General features: G+C 39.3%; 1 protein-coding gene across 1 annotated transcript in view; it reads right to left on the bottom strand.

Moving 5' to 3' along the window:
• STEAP2 (STEAP2 metalloreductase) overlaps nucleotides 1-16509 on the bottom strand; it is a 28163-nt gene extending 11654 nt beyond the window's left edge. The window contains exons 1-2 of the mRNA XM_003771917.4: nucleotides 15851-16509; nucleotides 1556-2073 (exon numbers count right to left, since the gene is read on the bottom strand). Of these exons, the coding sequence (XP_003771965.1) occupies nucleotides 1556-2047 (492 nt within the window). The 5' untranslated portion in view covers nucleotides 2048-2073; nucleotides 15851-16509. The remainder of the gene's footprint in view (nucleotides 1-1555; nucleotides 2074-15850) is intronic.
• Between the last annotated feature and the right edge of the window lie 9193 nt (nucleotides 16510-25702).

The following is a 25702-nucleotide window of genomic DNA, read 5'->3' as shown; positions in this document are numbered from 1 at the left end:
TTTGGTATCCCTAGACATCTAAGGCCAGAAGCTGCACTGAAAGAGGGAATTTCTGTTTGTTTATACCAGTAGTGTCAAATTCAAATAGAAACAGATCTCTACAGGTATACCAATTCAGAAAACCAAATAACAAAACATAATTCTTGGAAAGGTCCTTGATTTTATAATTGTGAATATCTCTGCCACTTAAGTAAATCATAGTTCTTCTTTATGATATTCTTAATGGTCCCCCCACCCTTGGGTGGGGGCCAGATCAGGACCTATCTTGAGCTTCTGCTGTACTGGTTATTTGTGTTGCATTTTTATTTAAAACATTTCCCAAAAGGACCCACATGTGCAAAAATGTTTGTAGCAGCTCTTTTTGTGGTAGCAAAGAATTGAAAAAGGAATAGATGTTCGTCAATTGGGGAATGGCTGAACAAGTTGGGGTATTTGAAGATAATGGAATATTATTGTTCTATAAAAAATGTTGAACAAGCTGATTTCAGAAAGGCCTGGAAAGACTTACATGAGCTGATGTTGAGCAAAACAAGCAGAATCCGGAATACACTGTTCACAATAATAGCAAGAAAGTGCAATGGTCAACTATGAAAGACTTGGTTCTTTGTGGTTCAGAGATCCTAAACAATCCCAATAGATTTTGGACAGAAAATGTCATGTGCATCCAGAAAAAGAACCAAGGAGACTGAATGTAAATCAATCTCTTTCTTTTTTGTTTTTTGTTTTTTTAATCTCTCCCATAGCTTTTTCCTCTTGCTCTGATTTTTCTCTCCCAAAATGATTCATAAAGTAATGTGTATTAAAAATAAATTAATTTACCAGGAAAAAATAAAACATTTCCCAATTACATTTCAATCTGGGTTAGAGCACTGTGGAATTTTGAGGGCACAGAGGGCAGGGGTTGTGAGTTTGCCATCTCTAGTTAATACTAAGAAAATCACGGGAGCCAGACAAAATCAAAACATTGCATATGTATTGATTCTCTTCTCCTAATTGACCTGTGCTTTATAGTATATCCTGCATCCAGAACACTAGATTTACCAAACCATGGACTGATTAGAGCTGGAACTGGGGACAAAAATTCCTTGAAGTGCATGGATCTGGGGCACAGGCTACTCCATAATAATAGCAACCTCAAAGGGACGCTTAATTGGCATTTGGGTAGGTTCCTAACATCTGCAGTTTCCAGTTTGGGCATTTCAAAATATGTAGAGGCAAGTTGTACACACTGATGTTTTATAGGCCCACTGAACTCTCATAAACATTGTAATGACTGATGCATTGTGAAATCATTTTGTCTCTATCAAAGTGAAATGGAGAACTGAAGCAACTGGCTGGGGAACTGAGACCCCAAAACTTGCCTTTTCTTGAATTACTTGGATGCCTCCGGGAAAAGGCGAGTAATTGCCCCAGCTCTTTGTTTTGGGAGTGGAGATGTGCCTTTACAGGGTCAGGAAATTGATGGTTAAAAGCTGATGTCTCAGTGGAGTCTCAGCCCTTGGTAGGAATCATACCCACATATCCATCTCTAAAAAATTAAAAAACCCAAACCTACCTGCCTGCTGGCATCCTTGGGCCCCAACTGGAGGGCCCAAGCTGAGACCACGTTAAATCCTTTCACGATGAAGGAATCGGGGAACAGGGAAGCCAAATACTCTGCATTGGACTCTGGGTACTGGTTTACCCTCATGTTATTGCTGACATCAATCAGGATTTTACCCACAAGGAGATGCCGAAGGTCCCACAAAGAGGTATAATGTTCTCTGTGTATTGCAATAAAAATAATATTTGTTTTTGTGAGAGCATCTTCATGATGGGTAACGTCAACCACATGCGGGAAGAATTCTGAGGCGAATTTGGGGTTTCTGCTCCCTATGACTACATGATACCCACAGCGGATCAGTCGAATGGTCAGAGACTTGGCAAAATCTCCACTTCCAATTATACCTATGGTAACCTTACTCGCATCTTTGATACCATTTATGCCATTGGGTAAAAATGTGTCATTAAGACTCTTAGGACTTCCCATCATTGATATGGATTCCATGATTTGAAGATGAGTACAGCGTTAACCTAGAAAAGAAAAGAAAGGATTTTAAAGTCACTCAAAGCCCTAACTTTAAAGCAGTTCCACAAAGAGTGAGATTTAGATTTAGGCCACTCTAAATCAGTTGGGAACAAAGTCAAGCTCCTAGAAATAAAATAGGCCTTTGGAAATCTGAAATAGCTACCATGCTGGGGTGCACTGCAGCCCACAAACTTTGTAACTGAAGATGCCGTGAGCCTACTGACTTATTTTTAAACAGTTGTGACAGGTACAGTGATATGATTTCCCAGATGTATGAGAGGGCCTTGGAGAAAAAGGCAAACTAACAGAAACAAGAATTAACAGCTGACATCAAGAGAGGAGACAGAGGGAAAAATAACTGCTATAAAATGCAGATACAAGAGTCATGAAAAGTGCAGCTGACTAGAACTGTTAAGAATACCAATACACTTTGGTAGCTATTACACATACTATGCCAGTTGTGTCAGAACTTCAATGAAAACAGAGGTCCAGAAACTATACATAAACATCCCTGAAATCTGCATATTAACTTAGAAAATCTCATGTCAACAAAGTCTGTATTTTAATTTATTTTTATTTTGTTAACTACTTTCCAATTATATTTAAATCTGATTGGATCCATGCTCGAGAATATTGGGGCCTACATATGGTCCATGGGCATTGGGACACCTCTGTATTATACGATGTATTACCGACCACTGAAATAATTGGTGGCAATAAGAAGCACTCTAAATCAAAGAAATATTAAATTAAAAGTTTAATTAAATATTAAATTTAAAGTGCCCCTGTTTAAGAAGGTACAAAAAAGGAAATATATTTCAGAAAGGTTTCCTTTAAAATGATTATTTTTAAAGGTTTTACTCTTTTGTGAGTAAACTTCATATCTATGTCAAATTCACATCTATTGAACTTGTACAGAAAAAAAAATCACTATTTTAACAAAATTATCTCCAAACTCTTTTTAGAATATTTCATTATAGAACACATCATACAATAATTGGGTTTTTCATCCTGTTCTTAATCATCCCGCTCTCTCAACATTTACTAAGAGTTTACCATGTATAAAACGCTATGTTAGAAACTGAGGATAAATAGAGACGATTAAACATTTCTTGAGAATATACACTTCTTGAGAAGTGTATAAACACATGGTGGGTATGAGATACTGACAGAAAATTATAATTACAAGACAGGGTGTTATGAGGGCAAAGAAGAGGTGGTAAAGTGCTATGACAAGTTTTAGGATGGAGAGATCACTTTCACCTGGGGGAGGAGAGTGTGTGAAACTTCTTGGAGAGGGTAGTACCTGAGCTAGAAGCATGGGAATTTGGGGGAGGAGGGAAAAACATGGGAAATGTTACATTTCCCATGGAGAGTGGAAAGGAGGGCCGGGAGAGGAGTGCTGGAAAAGATCCATATTCAGACAGATAAAATTCAAGAATTTTCCTCCTTTCTTTATATAGCATATTCACATTTTTACCCATCTGTCTGTTTAGGTTCCAAAACATATGGGGATAGTGGTATGACAAACCCTAGTTCTTGGATGGTGACTAGAATTAAAAAATATAACTAAATATAACTAGTTGGTTTTATAGGTAGGTTAATAAACCTCAAAAGTCCCTAAAATGTTTACTTGCATGCATAACATTCACTAATTCCCACATTTTGGCCAGTATAATTTTCACTCAACAAGAAGCATTTATTAAGCACCTACTATATATCTACTATATATGTGCTATGCTAAGCACCAGGGAAACATATAAGAATGAAAAATCAATTCTCAGGGAGCTTATATTCTTTTAAGGGAGCCATGTACATTTAAAAATATATGCAAAATAAGTCTAAAGAGAATAAATAGAAAAGAATACAAAGTCATTAGGGAGACAGAGGGCTAGCAACTGGGATCAGGAAAGACTGTTAGGCAATATGATAGAACTGAATTACTGGCTAGGCCAAAAAGTGGTCAACTTCAACTATATACTGTCCCCTACTCTTTTGTCCCTTTTTCTTATCACCCCTGGTACTTTATAAAACCCCAAGCTTAAAAGCTATGTCCTCTGCTTCTTTTCATCTGATTCTACAAGGTATTGGACAAAGTTACAAAATGTTCCTGATTCTATTGCAAACATGCTATTCACTCTTAAATGAAGTCTCCCGGCAATGAGACATTTCTTTCTTTTTTCTTCTCCAACTATATTCCATTCCAACCACAGGTTATTCCAAACTTGTCTTTTCTTCAATTATCCAAGACCACTCTTTTTGTAGCTTAAGATCACATTCACTTTTTGGGTTGCCAGGTTACACTGGTGCCTCATTGAACCGTGTGATCCCAGACAAGTCCCTTTAATCCGTTTGCCGCAATTTCCTCATCTCTAAAATGAGCTGGAGAAGGAAATGGCAAACCCTTCCAGTATCTCTGCCAAGAAAACCCCAAATGGGGTCATGAAGAGTTGGACAAGACAAAAACAACAACAAAATACAATAAAAATCCCTAACTTGACTCACTTCTCTCCATTCTAAAATGTCCCCACTATGGTTTTCAGCAAGACACGACTAGCTACAGCTGGAACCTTCTTTATTTTCTAGCTTTAGTGAGATTGCATAGTAATCACCAGTAACAAGGAAAATCACAGAATCTCCAAGTTTGAAAGGACCTTGGAGGCCATTTAATCCAAGCTATAGTTATTCACAAGAATCTCCTTTACGTTATCTACAAATGATCAATCAGCCTATGCCTAAAGACCTCCAGTGAGAAGGAACCCACTGTAAAGTCCGGGGATCAATTCCAAATCTCTCTCTGTAAATTCCAAATATTAACTCTAGTTTAACAAAACAAATATTTATTAAGAACTTATTGTGTGTTCCAAGTCAACCACAAATTGCTGGAGATAATAAAGGCAAAAGTAAAAATAAGTCCTTTCCTCAAGGAGCTTACATTCTACATTTATTAAGGACTTATTGTGTGTTTGAAGTCAACTACAAAAGATAAAAGTAAAAAAGAAATCCTTTTCTCAAGGAGCTTACATTATTAAGGACTTATTGTGTGTTCTAAATCAACCACAATTCTTGGAGATATAAAGACAAAAGCAAAAAGAAGTGCTTTCCTAAGGATCTTACATTTTCCTAGGGGAAAAAGTGGGCATTGCACACCACTTACACAGAGAAACAACATAAGCAAAATAAATACAAAGGTTGGTTGTTGGGTTTTATTTTATTTTGGACACAGAGTGCTAATAGCTAGGAGGAGTCTGGAAAGGCCCTGTGTAGGAGCAGCCCTTGAGGCTGGGATGGAATCAGGTGCAGGTGAGCAGGGGAGTGTTCCAGGAATTAGGGATACCCTATCTAAGCACAGAGATGAGAGAACCAACTTAGGGGAGGAGGCTGTGCCCCGGTGATGGGTGAGGGACAGTACTGGAAAATGAGCTTGGGAAGGAAGTTTCAAATGGACTTGGATCCATGCTCTGTGCAGGACTCTGCCTCTTAACGTATGACACTATTCGACCCCCACAGCCTGCTCTTTCTGAATGTTCCTCTCTACTGAGTCCGGTGATAACATGACTATCTTTGCCTCCTTGCTTTAGGAGCTCTGATTCACCTGGTTAATTCAGCATACCTTATGCACATTAGACACCTAAAGCCATGCTCTCTTCTGTGATGTGATCCACCATCAATTGCCGTCCCTTTCTCCTTTGCACTGTTATTCTTCATATATTGTTCAAGTTGCCAAATCTGGCAGATCTGCAAGCCAGTTTTCTCCTCCTTTCCTTTCCCTTTTTGGTTTAAAGTCCTTCTGACTTACTAGATTGCAGAAAAATTACATCTATGCACATATGTAATATGTATCCTCTCTGGCTGGAAGCCCGACGTCTGCATCCTAAGCCATGGTCCACAAGTCCAACCCCCTTTTAAAATAATTCTTTCTTAAGCAGCTGACTTCTAAAATCAGCTTTCTGCTTCTGAATCCCTCGTGTACTGTCAGTCGTGATGAAAAATGCCACCTGTTGTTTCCTTGAGGTTCTCATTTTTGGGGCCATATTTTCTAGGTTCTTTTTCCCGGCACTATTTGTCCCCACCTGAATAAACAGGAGTGGGAAGTGGTAACCACTTCCCTATCCCAGATCCGCCTCTGGGAACACCCCTGGTTCTGGGTTCCTCAGCGGGGAGTTAGCAATACTGGAGCCCCTGATGAGCTGTCCACTCTAAGGCCTTCCCAGAGGAGTCCTGGGGAGAAGCTGGAGACAGTCTATCTCCCCCATGTAGAGAGAACACAAGCCGAGGAGCAAAAACGCATCCTTCCTCCTCCCCAGCTTGTGATTCCATCAGTGCACTTGGTACTTGCAGACTTCAGCCCATAATCTCTCCTTTGTCCTCCACAACCGTGCAGAGTGAGCTCCCCAGGCCCATAGGCTTTTTTGGGGGGCGGGGCTTTGTGATAGTCACTGTGGCAAATGGCCTGCTTGAAAACTTCACTGAGAGGCTAACTTCTGGGGCTCTGGAGCGACTTACTTTTGACTCACTAGACTTACTCTTTCTTTTTTTTGACAAAGCAATGCACTCTGTTATATTTCCTTTTTTTAATTATTAAAGCTTTTTATTTTCAGAACATATGAATGGATAATTTTTCAACACTGATCCTTGCATAGCTTTGTGTTCCAAATTTCCCCCTCCTTCCCTTCCTTAGATGGCAAGTAATCCAAAATATGTTACACATGTTAAAATATAGGTTAGTTCCATAGATTTACTCTTTCTGTCTCTTTCTGGCACTGTTTTCTGACAACAGGGCTATAATATCTATTCATCTGTTTAATTGGCAATTAACACATTCCTTTCATGTCCTATGACAGAACCAGAGGCGGAAGCCTCCAAAGGAGGTCAGGGGCTCGGCCTTGGGATGCTTGTCAAACCCACTATTTTCTGCCCTTCTGCTAAGCGGATGCCCTTGCCCATTCAGCCTTTTGGACTGAGGACTGTAATCAAATCACCATCACTACAGCCTCTGGAAATGATTTGTTAATGGACCTTTTTTTGGTCCCACTCACCATCTTTGTGATTTCACAAACATAATTCCCTTTCCTGACCACCAATTGCCCCTCAGAGGTAAGGTTTAGCTTTTTCACTTCTGTCTCTAGTGTTTAGCAAAATGCTAGGCACAAAATAAATAGTTAATGAATTCTATTCATTCATTCATTCACTTAATTACCCAAAGCAATTATGATTATGATGGTTATTTCTTGTGCTTGAAATATACCTGACTCCCTGTACTTTCCTAATTGCTGAGCCTCTAAGGATCCTCATGAAGGATGGGGAAATTTATATTTTCATAGCTGAAAAATCCTAGAGAAGGCTGAGGCTTTTCACAGCACTGAAAAGTTTAGTTAAAGGATTACCTATTAAAAATAAATAGGTATATATACTGCAGCATTCTTTAAATGTCCACTTGGTGTCCTGTTGCTGCTAACAAAATATCTCATAGTTCTTATTAGGGAAGGGAGCTGTAATGACACATTAAAATATCCCCACAGAGCTTTTTTTTTTTTTTTTTTTTTTTTTTTTGCCACAGGATATAACCTTTCTTTACTTATTTTCATTTCCTGAATAAAAAAAAATCACAATGAGGTTTTTCTTTGAGGAGAAAGTCAGATTTTTCTTCTCTTTCTGAGTGATGATTTGAATGTACAAATTTACTGTTTTTATAAAGTATAAATGTGTAATTCAACTTAAGAAAATAAGCCAGGCTGCTCAGAAAGATTACTTGTGTTTTTAACTGAAAAATCCATTTTGCTTTCCCCATTACATAACTTCTGTATTGCTAACAGTTGATGTGTCTACTCCAAAGGATCCAACACATTACCGGATTTTGTGTGGTCAGAGTTAGAGTATTGTGAAACATTAGGAAATGCGTTCCTTTTGGGCTTTATGAAACCAAAGTCAGGAATTGTCTATTTCTGGATGCCTGAAATTGACCTTCGAGAATTAATCTAAGACATTAGTAAAGTGCATCTTTAAGAAGTCAATTTTTTCTGCTTGTATTTTATTTTCTTTCTCATTTTTTTCTTTTTGATCTGATTTTTCTTGTGCAGCAAGATAATTGTGGAAATATGTATACATATATTGGATTTAATACGTATTTTAAAGTTTAACATATATTGGATTACTTGCCATCTAGGGGAGGAAGTGGGGGGAAGGAGGGGAAAATTTGGAACACAAGGTTTTTCAAGGGTCAAATTTTGAAAAATTATCCATGCATATGTTATGAAAATAAAAAGCTTTCATAAAAAAGTCTTTTTTCTCCCTAGTGCTAATGTTATTCTTTGATACTGTGAGAAAGCCACCTGTTCTAGTGCTGAAGATGCCAACAGTTAATGCTTATTTTTAATAAGAATAATTAAAAATAAGATAATGCTTTAAAGTCTGCAAAACTCTTTCCAAGATTTCATGTGATGCTCCCAATACCACTGGGAGGTAAATGGACAGTCTGAAAGAAGTTAAATAAGTAGCTTGCCTGGAGACACAAAATTAATAAGGGTCTGAGTCCACTTGGCTGCTGTTCTGTCCCTGTCAAGTCTTCTCAATGTCCAGCAGCATCTCATAAACGGAATTAAAGAAATTAAACAATTATTAAACAAATTAAATAATTCAAGAATCTCCAATGGGATAAGCAGCATAAAGGGAAAGGAGGAGGGCTGGGACTCGGGGAGGAGGAAGCTTACTCCGACTACCTTATTTCTTTGTACAAACTTCATTTCACAAAGCAGTCTTCATAGCATCTAAGCCAAGAAGATTGGTGATGATCAGATTTAGCCTGACTTGGGACCATCAGAAGCCTAAACCAAGTAACACAGGCACCAGCCAGCTGGGGAAAATCCCTCTTCATCCCTCGGGCCACTCCTCGGGGACTCAAAAACTGGTTATTCCCTCCCTCCCTCCCTCCCTCCCTCCCTCCCTCCCTCCCTCCCTCCCTCCCTCCTCCCTCCTTCCTTCCTTCCTTCCTTCCTTCCTTCCTTCCTTCCTTCCTTCCTTCCTTCCTTCCTTTCTTTTTGGGGGGGGTGTGAGGACAGATTTTAGGCTCTAGGACAAACTGTTTCTGGCAGAGTGAGGTTGGCGGGTTCCCACTGAGAACTTCAGGCCCAGCCATTAGTCCTGAGTGCTTTTTTGATGAATTCAGGCAGCTTCCACCATGTTAGAGAAGTTTAATAATGATGAGAATAATAATAGTTGGCATTTATATAGCACTGTGATAAGGGCTTTACAAATATCTCATTTGATTCCCAAAACAATCTTAGGTAGTAAATATTACTCTTATCACCATTTTAAAGTTGAGGAAACTGAGGCTGCATGTATAAACGCTGGCTATTATTATATAAAGAGCCCAAATTATATTAAGACCAGTTAACAGTTATCTAGTAGCACCTTCTTATATTATAATATTTGTAAGCATTAATGAGTGACTATTATTTAACTTGTTTGGACTTTGTTTATATTGTGTTTCTTATAGTAAATTCTAATTGAATTTTTTAATCATATTAGTAACCATGTGGTAATGTTTAATGATAGAAAGTAAATGCCTTTCTTCATTAAAGTTATTAAAAATGTGACACTATTCATGCAAGGAGGGAAGAATTACAATATATCTGGGAGATGGAATATTTGTGGGGAACTTAATCATCCTTCTCCCCCCGCTTCCCTTAAGTTCCAACTAAAATTGCACCTTTTGCAGGAAGCCTTTTCCAACCCCTCTGAATTTCTATTTTAACTATTTTAACTGTTAACTACAGGTTAACTACTAACTATAAGCACGTAGCTGAGTTTTGTATCAATTTGTTTGCATGTGGTCTTCTTTAGATTATAACTTTCTTAAGGGCAGGAACTGCCTTTTGCCTCTTTTTATATTCCTAAAATATGGCACAGGGCCTGGCTTAATAAATGTTTGCTGATTGACTGACTGACTTAATTTAATTCATCTTTAAATGCCAGTCAGTACCATGTTTTAAAAAATGATATTAAATTCTCATATCTATATTCTGAGTCTTGACTCAGGATTTAGTTAAATCCAATAAAGATTAGCTTAGAAATGTAAAATAGCTACAATGTGAGTAAACTAATTTTAAATGTTAAGTACTAAATTTAGCAAACTACCAAAGGAAAGAACAATAATCAACATTTGTTGTCCAAAACCATCTGGAGATAGCTGAAGGAGCCTTTAGACACTTTTCATATTTCTAAGAAACCTGTATATGTGATCCAGTTATTTTTGGTTTTGTTTAAGATTGAGATGAGAGAGCAGAGAACTGGATTACAGATCTTGACTTCCTTGACTTTTCCAAACACATCTAATGGGGAGCTTGTCTTTGATATAAGGGAGACTTCTCCCAGTGCCTCTTGTGATCCTACCTTCTTGAAATTGGACCCTGGTTCTCCTCCAACCTTTTCCACCTCTCTGTCCACTTCCCTGAGCCTTCCTCTTCCTCTCTTGCCTCCAGTCCTGAACTGAACCCTTAGTCTTGTCGTGACTTCTCTTAACAATCTGCTGACCCTTCAAAATCAACACTTTCCTTCTGGGAAACCAGTCTCTTCCAAATTGTCTTTTCTGTTGTTTCCAGATGATGGCCTTCCTCCAGGCAGTTGAACTTGAAACTTGAGTCATCCTTCATCTTTTTCTGTTACTTATTACCAATAAAGTAATTTCCAAATCCTAGTCATTGACTTCAGCTTGTTGCCAATTCCCTCCTTTCTCTGCTCACTTCCAACCTTTCTAGTTCAGGTCTTCATTACCTCTTACCTTTTGAACAGCCTCATAACTGAGCTCTGGATTTATCACTCTTCCTTCAATCTATCCTTCACCCATTGCCATCATATTTAAATATGTGTATTTCATATCATAATGTGTATTATTTTATTACAGGTGATTTCCCCTCATCAAAAATCCTCAGTGGCTCCCCATAACTTGCGATATAAAATTTAGCATTTAAGGTCCTCTTAAAAAAATCTTGCTCTGAACCATCTTTTCCAGTCTTATTTCATACTTTTTTGTTCCTTTAGCCAAGTGGATTGCTCATCATCCCTGAATTTTGTTTCTTCCTGATGATGTGTAAGATCCTAAGAGAGAGCTTCCAGTCAGGAGGCTTACTAGTTTAGCTCATGGACAAGATAATTAATTGCCCAAGATCTTTAGTAATGTGAGAACAATCACTTCCCAATTCTGATGATGAGAGTACTTTATCATATCATATAAATGAGTTTGTATTGTCCTGCCTTTAGACATTTCCAAGTGCTATTTCCCAAGCAGGAGGTAGACCTCATCAAACCATTCCCTATCCATTAAAATCTTACTTCAAGATCCAAGTCAGGTAAGTCAGTTTTAGCTATCATTATCCTCAGCTAAATGTGTTTTAGACACTGGGAAAAACTCTCCATAAGCAGCGATGGTTTCCTAAGCTTTCTATAGTAAAAGCCTCTAATTAAGAGGAAGAAACCTCTTTAAATTAAAAAAAAAAATCAGGAAACTCTAATTAATACGAAAGATCACCTTTTGATTCAGGGGTTCTGAATGCTTTCCCTGAGGTAATAAGGGGAAACTGAGGAACACGTTGGTCTGGGATTTTCTAATGAAGATTGAGAAATCCTAGACTCACAGTCCCCTGTGGGCAGAAAGTGATTTGAGGCGCTGTAATTTGGGAGCTTTAAGGAGCAGAATGCCTTTTTATACCCATCACATGAAGAAAAATTTCACACTTGTGACATTAAACTAATTTAAAATGAATTTAACAACGTAGGCAAAGGATTTGTGGACCTACGGGAAGAAATCTGTTAACAAGTGAGATACTTTCTATAAACCAAGAGCAACAGTAAATTTCATTTTGGGGAATAAGAGATGTGATGCTGAAGCAAGATTCGATAACTTGGCTGTTTATTTACAGTTTCAAGTCTATGAAAGTCATGTTATAAAATGTTCCAACTCACCAAAACCTTTTGGAAATGTATGTCTCCTCACTTGAAGTATTTTCCACTAAATTTAAGTTTTAAAATTCTTCTATTACACTCCTATTCTTATGTCTCTGAGATGGGAGCACAAGCTCTGTCTGGCCCCAAAACAGGGGAAGAGCTTTCTAGTCAGTTAATGATCATTTATTAAGCACTTACTAAGGGGCTAGGTGCTGGGTTAAGCAGTGAGGATAGAAAAAAGGGGAAAAAGGGTCCTTGTCTTCAGGGAGCATATAATCTAATGGGGGAGACAACATGAAAACAAATAGTATGAACAAGCTATATGAGGTTAAATTGGAGACATTTAATAAAAGGAAGGCACTAAAATGAAGGGTGATCAGGAAATGCTTCCTGAAGAAAACAGGATTTTTCCTGAGCTTTGGCAAAGGAAGCAGAGGAACCAGAGAGGTGGGGACGAAGAGGAAAACATTCCATGTTAGTGCAGGCCTGGTGATTGTTAGCAGCTTGATTGTCACATGAGGCTTAAGGAAATTCAGAAAAGGGCTGTGTTCTGTATCAGAGACACGGATACCCAGCCACTCAGACAAAATCATTAATGATCTGAACTACTGAGACATTTATAAATGACAAGAATCATACAAGAAGATGTTATTGTAACTACTACATTTCTGAAATTTTTAAATGAAAAATTAGTATAAGAATTCTCACTGTCAAAAAATGAAAGAGTTGGACCAGATTAGAAGAGACAGCCTCCAAGATCCCTTTTAATTCTATATCTATGGTTCTATGAAAATCTCTTAAATATATGTATATATATATATATAAATGTCTTAAAATTTCTTTAATTCACTGTATACATAATCTCAAGGGAAGAAATAAAATTACAGTATAATTATGCTTCACTTAACTGAACCTGACTGGAATGCTCAATTATCAAATATCCTTTGTTTTTAAGAAAGCATCTTTTAAGAGAAAAAAGTCAAATGACCAGAGAACAATATTAGATCAGTCCAAGAAAAGCCACTTTCAGCGTATTTCCTGAGATTAGTATACCTACATTTAGATCAATTTCCTATAATTTGGTGTAGAAACCAAAAAACCTTTCTCCCCAAGGTTAATTGGCTTGTCTAAGGTTACAGAGAGAATACACAACAAAGCTGGGATCTGAAATCTTTTGATTCTAAATCTAGGGCTCTTTCCATTACATCATGCTTCGTATTTTATATCTAAGATATGAAAGCATTCCAATGCTTGTCTGACATCATTAGTTGATGTCACAAAAGCCATGATATTAGGTGAAAGTTATTTGGGCTGGTGGGTTTCACAAGAACTGAGAACTTCAGAAACAAGGATGGAGGTGGGAGAGTTAGGGACAGACAAAATAAGAGCTGCCTTCTCCTACCATCCTTCCTGAGTCACGTAGTGATGAGTGAAGAAAGCTGGTGGGGTTCAAGTCTCTGCACAGCAGGTGCTTAATAAATGCTCATGCCCTTTTCCCTTCCCTTCATGATCCATAGCTCACCATTCAAGCCTGGGAGTCCCCTGGGCCTATTTATCTCCTTTCTCTTGTCGATCTTAGCAGTTTTTACACAGTCAATTATCACCACTATGGAAATAACTCCTAAGTCACTATATCCACCACTAATCCCTCTCGAGTTCCAGTCCCACTTCACCAGCTGTCTGTTGGCTATCTCCACAGGGATGTTTTGGATCTCTCAAACAAAACATTCTCCCTCAAAGGCCTTCCTCCTCCAAATTTATGTCAAGGAATACTAAGTCTGCAATCTCATGCTCTTCCTTAACTTTGCATTCCATATCCAATCAGCTGCCATGTCTAGTCAATTCTTCTTCTATGACATCTCTCCTAGGAACCATTTTTTGGGTTTTGTTTTCATATCCCCAGTACATATCATAGTGCTTTGTACCTGAAAGTAACTTACTGAATGCTTGTTGGGATTTAATTGAATTCAATTCTCTGTTTTGGAATTCTTTTTCACTTTTTAAAGATGTCATTTTATAATGTTTCATTGTCTTCAAAAAGTTTTCTATAATTTTTCCTTACATGTGAGCTTCTAGGACAGAAAATAATTGGCTTTTTTTGGACTAGACCTGTGGTTTCCTCTAAATAGGGAATACTCGGGAGGAAATTCGGCAACCAAAACACACAGGCCATTTCTCTACACCTTAAAGAGTACCTTGGGGATTGGCTAGTAATAGTGGCTGAAGGCCTGCCTTGGGAAATCTGGACATATATTAGTTGAAGAGGTAAGTAGCTGAAGGGTTTTGCTGAATGTGAGAGAATCTTAGATTTGTAAGTCATCTTTGAGATTTTCCAGCAGAATCCCTTCATTTTACAGATGAAGATGTGAAGATCTCAGCAATTACTGAAGAGCACATAACTAGAAGCTACACTGGGACAATCCACTACACTGTTACCTTCCAGAACCCACAGAAATGTGGCAGAACTCATCTTCCATGTTCTTTGCCCTGGCCTTCTCACTTCTGAGTTGAAATGATTGTTTTAAACTGCACCTGTGACATCTTCATTGTAGGTCAGAACTTCAGTTAGGAGACTTCTACCAATGGAGAATGGCAAAAGCACTTCCATGTTGAGCCTTAGAGCTCCCCAGCAACCCAAGTCTTCCTTCATCACCCTAGGCTCTGTATCCATTATACCATTTATCTACACAGATAAAAAGCAAAGAGCAAATAAACTTCCCTATTTACTTCCATTCAATCCACATGACATTTATATTGAAGAATAAAATAAACTCATTATGTTTAGATTATAACTCCCCCTTCTTCCTCCCTTTTAAGAATTGGATCTTGCCCTTAAGTAAGAGGTAGGAGAAACATGTAGAAACATCAATAACATTTGATTTGATTGCTAAGAACTCTGCAAAATAACAACAGCTAACATTTTATAAAGGTTTGCAAAAATTTAAATATATCATTTCATTTAATGCTCACAACCACCCTGTGAGTTAAGTACTATTATTATCCCCATTTTATAGATAAGAAAACTGAGTCTGAAAAAAGTGTTGACTTTCCCAAAATCACCCAAATCTGCAAAGGGATCATTCTAAATCAGGTCCTTCACTAGATTTCAAGTTTATAACTCTAGTCTTGAGGTCACAAAACAGCAAAAGACGCATGCTGGTTACTTCTCTTTGGATCAAGGGCCTAGGATTGGAAGGGACCTCAAAGACCACCCAAGCCCTTCATTTAAAAGATGCAGACGCTGATGATGAGAGAATTTAAGTGTGAAGCCACACAAATACATCGGTGACTCAGGTAGGCTTTGAAAGCAGGGCCTCTGACTGACTTCAGGTCCAGTGTTTTCCCCACTGTTATTTGTCTGACACCGTAAATGGAGGCATGGGGGAAGGAGGTAGATCACCAAGGGAGGAAGATGAAGGGCAATAGAATAAAAGCAAGAGTGGGGAAAACGAACCAACAACCTCTATCTATAGACTTGTTTCTAAAAGTTGAATCCAACCATTTATAAATTTGTTTCACGCAGGGGGGCATTAAAGAGGAATTCTGTGGAGGATTTCTCCCGAATCCTTCTTCACCACGTCCTACAAGAAGTTTTCCAAATAGGAACTAAATTACCAAGAGTAAAAACTGCCCCCAATTTGCATTTCCCCCGGGAGTCGGCAGAGAGAGTAAGCAGAGGCCTCCAGAAACAATTCCCTTTTCCTGCTCTATTTTCGGGCACAATTTGCGAGAAGCCCTGGATTAGCCTGGATGCAAAGCGCAAAGAGAATGTAGGGCAGTCAGTGAGTGCAGAGGATGGGCAAGGGTTTCGTAACACAAGATGGCACGGAGCATTCTCACCTCACGGACGCCGGACACGTATTTTCCAGGAGACTTACTCGTCGGCCCGGCCAGCGATCTCCCGCAGAACGCAGCCGTACACACGGTATCTGCTGTGCAGGGCAGCGAAGCCGTGCGTGCGGACGCCGAGGGGCGCCCGCCCCGGGGGTCCCCGCGCCGCGGAGGAGGAGATGGGGACTCGCTGCTCCCGCTCCCGCGCGCGCCGGGGAGTCAGTGCCCGCTCGGCTTCCCGAGGAGAAGCCCGCGGAGGACGGAGGCACGCTTTTTCCCCAGGCGTAGCGGCCGCGGCGGAGGCGGGAGGGCTTGCAGCATCTCAGGTCCTCCTCCTCCTCCTCCGCCGCCGCCGCGCCGCGCCGCCGCTCAGGCTCCTCCCCCGGGGCTCGCCTCCCGGCGGCTGCACCTGGCCGGCCCGGGCCTACCGCCCGCTAGGAGCCAGGTGGCTGCCGGCCTGCTCCTTCCCCTTCCTCGGGCCGGAGCGCCGCGCGCGGACGGGGCGGAGGCTCGGAGGCGGAGCGCTGCGGCCCGGGGGAGCTCAGGAGGAGGGGGGCGGCGAGGGGGGCCGCGCTCCTGCACGCAGCGGCCGTGGCGCGGGACGGGCCGTGCGTGGCGGAGGGGGGGAGAGGGGGCCGGTCCGTCCGTCAGTCCGCCCGTCCGTCAGTCCGTCCGTCCGTCAGTGCGCCCGTCCGTCAGTCAGTCAGTCCGCCGCCCGTCAGTCAGTCCGTCAGTCAGTCCGCCGTCCGTCAGTCCGGCCGTCCGTCAGTCCGCCCGTCCGTCAGTCCGGCCGTCCGTCGGTCCGTCAGACACTCCGTCCGTCCGTCCGTCAGACACTCCGTCCGTCCGTCGGTCCGTCAGTCAGTCCGCCCGTCCGTCAGTCAGTCAGTCCGCCGTCCGTCGGGGAGCCACGCTGCCGGGGCTGAGCTCCGCGCAGAGCCGCCGCCGTCCACGGCCCGGACTGCCCACGGAGGGTGGGGGAGGGCTCTGCCCCGCCGTCTCCTCACTGGCTTGCCTCATTGCTTACATCCCCCCTCCCTCCGCACTTTCTCCCCTCCCCGAGTTTGGAACTAAGCGGTTCTCATCCGCGCTCAGCCTCCCTCTGTGCCGCCCCTGGTCCAGCACGTTCCTTCTGCACACCGCACGTCCCGAGCCCCGCTGGCCCGGGCTTCCCGGGCCGGCTGCCCACCTCCCGCAGCGTCCCCCCCAGTGACCTCGACTCCGCCCTGGCGGGAGCGCTCCGGTCTGAGCTCGCCCCTCCGTCCCCTCCAGGGCTGCTTTGTGGCTTCCCGTTAAGGAAACCTCCAGGCACAACGGACCTTTATCCTCTAACGGGCATCTTATCTATCCGTACTTCTTGTGTTTGGTCCCTTCCTTGGTATTGCTCAGCCCCATCCTGTTTTACAAACTCCTCTCCGGGTCATTTATTAACCAAGAATATGGAAAGGAGTCTTTTGATCATCTCAGGCATTGACCTTTCCCCCCTGGTCACCCCGGACAGATTAACCATTACAAGCCTCCCGTTATGTCCCCTTTGGGAAATACCTCCTTAGGGCATTGATTGGTACCGGCCGTAGAGTTGAAAAGACCTTTCTTTAAACCTTCCTTATCCGGAGGAAATAGTCTCCATCTATATTAGGCCCCTTGAAGATCCATGATAAGCAACTTTTATTTTTATTAAATTTAGTTGATTTTGAATGCCGATGCAGTTGTAAGCACTGAAATAGAATCTAGGTGGCTTTTAAAATAATTTTCATCCCAGTCACCAAATACACTGATATTACAGACTAAAAATGTCACCTTTAAGAAACCATATGTCTTGACCAGCAGGATGAATACAGAGAAGCTTGGAGAGACTTACATGAACTGATGCTGAGGGAAGTGAGCAGAACCAGGAGATCATTATATACCTCAACAACGATACTGTGTGAGGATGTATTCTGATGGAAGTGGATTTCTTTGACAAAGAGAAGATCTAACTCAGTTTCAATTGATCAAGGATGGACAGAAGCAGCTACACCCAAAGAAAGAACACTGGGAAATGAATGTAAACTGCTTGCAGTTTTGTTTTTCTTCCCAGGTTATTTTTACCTTCTGAATCCAATTCTCCCTGTGCAACAAGAAAACTGTTTGGTTCTGCACACATACATTGTATCTAGGATATACTTCGACATATTCAACATATATAGGACTGCTTGCCATCTAGGGGAGGGGGTGAAGGGTGGGAGGGAAAAATCGGAACAGAAGTGAGTGCAAGGGATAATGTAAAAAAAATTACCCTGGCATGGATTCTGTCAATAAAAAGTTATTAAAAAAAATAAAAGAAACCATATTTCTAATATGTGTATCTGTAGCTTTATCTTAATGTGTTGAAATATCTAGAGAAATTCCATAAATATATGAATCAAATTACCTTGGAAGAGAAATAAGTAATTTTTTTTAAATATGAGAAATATTAAAGTACATAAACACACTATAGGAGGAAATCCCACTTAGCCAAAAGGTTTTCAAAAACATCTGATAAGGTTTTTGGAGAAAATGGGACAGGCTCAAGGATTTATTTTAATTCAAGAGTTTGGGAGAATTTTTGCAAGACATTTCTTTCTGCTCTTTCCATAGTAGCCACTCTTTTTTACATACCATTTCAAATAATTGGAATTTTATAGCATATAAAGGAAAAAATGCTGCAAGATTCTTCTAGGTCATGTCTAAGGTATTCTCTTAGAAGAGATCTTAACATTTCTAGATATAGAATGGTAATTGATTATGAAAACATGTTGGAGGAACTAAAAATAGTTTGTCTCAAATCGCCAATGCCCTGCCTGGGCATCTCTGTTTTTATAGTTGACTTCTCCCTCCCTTCCATTTTGGTCACAAATATCCGCCCTGATATTTTTAATGACAAATCAGTATTTATACCTTCTTTGATAGGAAATTTCCACTAGGAAGAATTGTAATGGTGAAATTCAAGTCTGTATTTTTTGCCACCAAACCCCATTTTTATACCAATATTCTTCCAGTGATGCTATAGGATGACCCAAATATTAGAAGAGTTCACATTCCCAGTGACCCAAAGGACAATGAAAAGATGAGCAGCGATGACTTGTATACAAAAATATTACACAAATGTCATTTTAATAAGGAGTAATTTTTAGGAAGAGACAGCATTTATCAGTATTTCAGAAAAGTCTTTAAATCTAATGCCGAATGGGTCACTTTGTATTGAGTGAGCTAAATTCCTAAATGATATGTCTCCCTGATGAGGTCTTTTAACTTAATTTCATTGAAATCAAAAGAATCAGTCTTTATAAAATTTTCATGAGCTGAGATTTAGTCATATGTTTTCCTGAGTTAGAGAATACAGATGCTAGAGAACCAGATTTTGGAAAGAACATTACCGTAAAGTTGAGTTGTACTGGTTAGTCTTCAGAATGACTGTAATGAAGAAGAATGTTTGTGGATCTTTTAGCCACTTTTTACCATATTCTGTGTAAGTCAAGGCAAATCTTGTGGGGTTTTTTTTTTGTTTTTTTTTTTTTACTTTACTTATCCTTGGCAGTTTTAAACCATGTCCCCAAATGCCAGCTGATGGACAAACATATCAAGTGCCAGCAGATGTTAGCCAGCTGTTTTGCATGAGTTCTCTTTTGAACCGAATCTGTTGATCTTAACAAAATCCCTATGAGGATAGATAGATATGATATCACCCTATTTTACAGATGAGTAAACTGAGGTTCAGAGACTGACTTATTTGAGGTCATCTACCAAAGCTCTGAAGTTGTATTTGGAACACCTTTGTCTTCCACTCTCTATTCTAGTTCATTGCTTCTTTAATCCCAGGAAGTTCTAGATCGTGCAATGTAGCACACTGAATTGGGGATCAGAGGACACGGCTATGAATTATCACTCTGCTCCCTGTATGTGAAACAAGAGCCTAGATGGTCTGGGAGGAACCTTCCAATTTTAGTCCCTGGAGCTGCCTTTATCATGGATACAAGACAAAGGAGGATCTCTCAACTACCCTATAGCTTTCATTGTAAACCAGAATAACAAAAAAACCAACTATATCATTTATAGTTTAAATCATTTTGCTAAATTCTTTGTCCTGGTAGCTACTTAGGGGCCAAAGGAGGATCTATTCAGGCTTCTAGAGGAAGTAGAAAGAGCCAGGAGAGAGCAGTAGAGTATTGGCTTCTGGGTGAATTCAATTTCTCTGTGTGACCTTCAACAAAATCCTAAATTTCTATTTTCTTCACTTTCTTCAGGTGCAAAATGAAAGATGAGCTCTAAGGTCCCCTCCTGCTCTAAGATTCTAAGAACTCTAACAATAATGCAACAGATTTGAAGAATTAAGGGACAAAAAGGGACTTTTTAAGTATCTTAAGGTTTTAACCTTTTTTCTTAAGTAACTTTAGGGACTGAGGAGAGAGGCTCTGGCTTCAAATTTTTGTCTTTTCCCATTCTCTGGCGTCAGTCTGAAACTGCAGTAAAAATGCTTAAAATAGTAGGAGGGAGGAAGAATAGAAACAAGGACAGATGGGTAATCGACAGAAGGAATAATCAGCTCTTCAAATGATTGAGAATTGGCTCTATAGTTTTAGGGGAAGAATTTCTATTTTCTTTACAACTTTTTTTTATTTTCAGGGAATTGGAAACTCTGAAGAAACATCAATGAGCCAGCTGTACCATCTTATGAAGGTGAAGGCAAGAAGAGGACAAGATCTGAGTTTTGTTCCTAACAGCTTTGTATCTGCACTAAAAAAGTACTTGGGGACTAATTTTAAAATGTTAACAAAGTCCTCATGCATGTCATATGATTTTCAGTGTAGTATCTATCTTTCAAATATGATAACAATCCCATTGTATTCACACATATTCTTTAAAATGACAAAAAAGCTTTTTTTTTAACATCACTTCTTTGTAAACTTTTCTTTTTTAAAAAAACATTTCTTAATTTAAGTGTGCTGATTTCTTGAATAATCGAGTCAGCAGAATAGCACAAGATCTGTTGTCAATAACTGACAAAAAACACTGCCTTTAAATGACCTGACTCAACAACTGGAACAACTATGAACATAAACCTTTAACCTCAAATGTTGCTGAAAGAATCAAAGGGAATTTGGGGATTGAATCTTACTTGGAGAAAAGAAACTATGGGCAATGCAAAAGCCATTTAAACACCTGAAATCCCAGACAGTGGTAAAGTAGATGGTTCTCTCCTTGATCCAGTTCTACTTAGAATATACATATTAAAACACATTTAAATCCAATAGAAATAGTTGTTGGGTATAGACATATATTGAATCCAATCAACAGGATTTTTTAGTTACCTACTGTATAGCTGGAATTGTGTTAGATGCTAGAAAGACAAAAATGAACTAGTTCATTACCTCCAGGAGGATCTTGCATTCTAGTGGGTACCAAGATGCTTTTACATAGGGATGTGCAAAACATCTAAGGTGGAGGAACAAGGTGACCTTGGAGTGAACAAATAGAACTGTGTTGAAGGTATTGCTTGAGTTCAGGCTTGTATTTGACTTTTGATCAAGGAGGGAAAAATATAAAGCCCTCAAAACTGATTGAATAGTGTAGTGATATGGTTAATTCTTTGCTTTAAGAAAATCAGCTTCATGACTATGTAGAGGTTGGATTGTAAATGGGAGAATCTGTGGGCAGGGAGGAAGTCATTGCACTGGTTCTAGTGAGAAGTGATGAAAACTGGAACTAAGGTAGTTAGCTGTATAAGTGCAGAGATGCAAGAAATGTTGGAAAGATGGAACAAGATTTGGCAATGGATCGGAGATGTGAATGAGAGGAAGAGTTTAGAGTGACATTAAGGCTGTGAACTTGAGTGAGTGGCAGGATGATGGGACCCTCAACAGAAAGAGAGAAAATCCAGTGATGGGTTTTTTGGGGAAAGACTATAAATTCTATTTTGGACATGTTGGGTTTGAGATACTTGTGTGGTATCTAGTTAGAACTGTCCAGGAGGCATTTGGTGATGTCCAATTAGAGCTCAGTAGTGCAGGAAACATAGATTTGGGAATCATTTTCATAAATAGTATAATTAAACCATGGGCAAGGACAAGGTCACCAAGTTAAAGAGTGAAGGGAGAAAACAAAAGAGGGCCTGGGACAATCTTGGAGTATGTAGAAAGGTAGGGATCTTCTCCAAAAATATTATAAGAACGAATTCTTGCATTTATCAGTATCTGTAAAGGGCATTGAAATTCACACAAGATGATAGTAAAATGAACAATGATATAGTGAAAAGAGTACTGAATTTGGTGCTCAAATCCTATTTTTGATATTTTTATTATCTGTGCGATCTAGGGCAAGTCACACCTCTGGGTCTCAATTTCTTCATCTGTAAAATGGACAGGTTGAATTGAATGACCTTTAAGATCTCTTCCAGATCTAAATCCATGATTCTAAACTGAAAAAAAATGAATCAATTCTCAAAAAGTCTGTTACTCCTTGAGTATTCTTGAATTAAAGGCTCTCATATAACACTCAGGGTTCAATTTGGGAGATTCCCAATCTCTAGTTTGTTTTCTCCACCCAGAAAATGTGGGAGCTTAAATTACATAACATCATCTAATATAGTATTGCCAGCTCCCCTTACAAGCACACCATTCACAAAACTTAAGGAAAAAAATAGTTTCAAGTTACAAATACAATACCTGGCACATGGTAAGTGCTTAATAAATATATTTTTGAGTTATTGATTGAAAATAAATAGCTTTTTTTTCATCACATGGAAAGTATGGACAAATTACTAGTGAGCAACTCTTTACTATACATCTATCTAATCTTGATTGTTTATAGTCATACTTTACGTAGGGCAACCAGAAAGATTTGTTATTATTTGGTTATTTCAGCCCTGTTGAGCTCTTTACAACCCCTTTTGGGGAATTTTCTTGGTAGAGATACTGGGGTGATTTGTAATTTTATTCACCAGCTCATTTTACATCATCTGAATCTGGGCATTCAGATCCCCAGATCAGGAGACTGAAAAAAAAAACAAAGGATTAAGTTGTCACATAGCTAGGAAGTGTCTGAGTTCAGATCAGAAATCAGGTCTTCCTGACTCTACACCTTCCCCATTGCACTCCCACTTGCCCCCCAGAAAGTAATCCTCCTCAGTTTCTCAGTGATTGGATCCTATTGGCTTCTCCATAGTTAACAGCAGATGGTTCTTGTCTCTCCTTTAGAGTTCTTAACGGCATCTAGAGATAATGGCTATCTCTCTTTTCTCTCATAGTTCTCTGTTTCTTGACCATATTAGCACTTCAAATGGATTTAAAAATTGAACAACCCCCTTTTTTTCCCATAGGATGTCCTTCCAATTACCCATGCATTTACTGGATAATTTTATCAATCAACCCATGAGTATTTATTAAGCCTCTACTATGTGTAAAGAACTTTATACACAGACACTGGGAATACAAAGAGGAAAATAAAATAATCTAAGTCTATACCTAAAAAGATCCAAAAAGGGGAAATAACTATTTGTACAAAAATGTTTATAATAGCTCTTTTTGTGGTGGTTAAGAATTGGAAATCAAAGGGAGGCCCATCAATTGGGGAATGTCTAAACAAGCTGTGATATATAATTGTAATGGAATATTGTTATGCTATAAGAAATGGCAAGCAGGCTAATTTCAAAAAATACTGGAAATTCTTATGTGAATTTATACAAAGTGAAGTGAACAGAACCAGAACATTTAACACAGTTAACAATGTTGTTTGGTGAAGAACTGTGAATGACTTAGTTCCTCAGCGATACAAGGATCCAAGACAATTCCAAAGGACTATCTCCTTCTGAGAAAGAATTGATATTGTTTGAATACAGATTGAAACATGGTATTTTTCACTTTTTTCCTTTTCTTTAGTTTGATTGTTCTTATACAAAATGACTAATAGGGAAATGTTTTATATGATTGTGTATGTATAACCTATTGTTTACCATTTTAGGGAGCAGGGAGGAAAGGGAGGGAGAGTTTGGAATCAAAACTTTAAAGAAAAATATTTTTAAAAAGATATAATCCCTGCCCCGAAGGACCATGTCTACATACTATTATGGGTGTGTATCTATTTATAGCTATGTTATCTTATATTACCTATTTAAATTCTTTTGAGGGATGGGAAATGCTAAGAGCTAGGATCTGGAAAGGTCTCATGTGAGCTGAGCGTTAAAGGAAACTAGAGATTAAAGGATAGAGAACATGAAATAGATGATAGAAAACAGATGGAATTGTTGTGGGTGAGGAACAGTAAGAAGATCGATTTGTCTGAAGCATAATTAGCCCAGAAAGGCAGAACAGAGCCAGAGGGTGAAGAGATCCTGAGCATAAAGTTTTACTCCATCCTTCTGCCTGGACAAAGGCACCCTTCGTGCTTCTTTAGTAAGCTGTGACCTTGTTAGACTTGTGGTGGGGGGCTTTCAGGTGATGGATGGCTCTATGGAGGGGGGATTAGTGTCAGGAGAGTCTTGAGACATTGGGACCCACTGGAAGGCTCTAGCAACATTCCAGGTTAAAGAAAATTAGAGCTTGAATGAGGGTGAGGGATGATGAGTGGATAAAAAAGTATGTTTGTAAACATGATAGTCAAGATAGATTTAATTGTTAAGCCTTGGCAAAAGGAGGAGTGAAGAGTCAAGGATGATCGAGACTGGGACTCTGGGTATCTAGAAGAATGAGGGTGTCTGATAGACGCAGGAAAATTAGGAAGTTGGTATGACTTTATTCTATGTGGATGTAAAGAATTTAGTTTACATGTTGCTTCCCCCTTTAGACTGTGAGCTCTTTGAGAATGGATTTGGCTTTTCTTTGTATCTGCATTTTGAAAACGTACAATAATCCATTTCATTTCAGTATAGTTTAGTTCGAATCAATACAATTCAATTCAACAAGCACTTATTGAATCTCAGTTATAGTCTAGTGCTGAGGGTATGAAAATGAAAAGGAAAATTTTCCTGCCCTTGAGGATATTATATTTGACTATGGAGGATACGCAGGGGTCTAATGTCAGGAAGACACCTTCTTGAGTTCTAAGCTGACCTCAGTCACTTACTAGCTATGTGACCCTGGACAAGTCACTTAACCTTGTTTGCCTCAGTTTCCTCATTTGTAAAATGAGCTGGAGAAAGAATGGCAAAACATTCTAGCATCTTTGCCAAGAAAATCACAAATGGTGGTTTTGAAGAGCCAGACACAACTGAACAAGACAAATACCATCCCTACTTTCTCAAGTACCACATTTAGCACCATGATATTAAAAATGGTGAAAAGAATTTGTTATAAAAATCTTTACAAATCTTTTGAATTTTTTTTCCTGTTTGTACTTAAATGCCCTTGGAGTGACTTTTCTTCTTTGAATCTTTCACCAAACTTTCAATTTTAAGAGAGCATTATTAAGGTTTCCATAAATTTCTTTTTATTCTCCACTGCTTCTTGCTGTTTCATGAGTGATGGTATTCATAATCTTCCATCATCTTCTTCTACATAATCTTACAGATGATTGATAAAAAACCAATTAATCAATAAACATTTATTAATTGTGTGTGATATGTCAAACACTGTTCTAGTCACTGTGGATACAAAGGCAAAATAAAATTGTTTCTAGCCTCAAAGAACTTATTTTCGATTATGACAAACAATAAGTATATATGAGTATAAACAGGAAAAAGGTATGTAAAAGATGCTGTTTGGTCTGAGTTTTGAAAAAAACAACAGTGATTCTAAGAGGGAGGAATGAGGGAAGGAAAGAAGAAAGAAAGAAAAAAGAAAAGTATGAAAGAAGGGAATAAAGAAAGAAAGTTGGATGGAAGAAAGTATAGAAAGAAGAAAAATGAGA

This window comes from Sarcophilus harrisii, chromosome 5, assembly GCF_902635505.1.
Source record: "Sarcophilus harrisii chromosome 5, mSarHar1.11, whole genome shotgun sequence".
NCBI lineage: Eukaryota > Metazoa > Chordata > Mammalia > Dasyuromorphia > Dasyuridae > Sarcophilus > Sarcophilus harrisii.
The sequence above is the reverse complement of the archived record's forward strand: the minus strand, read 5'-3'. Positions and strand labels throughout refer to the sequence as shown.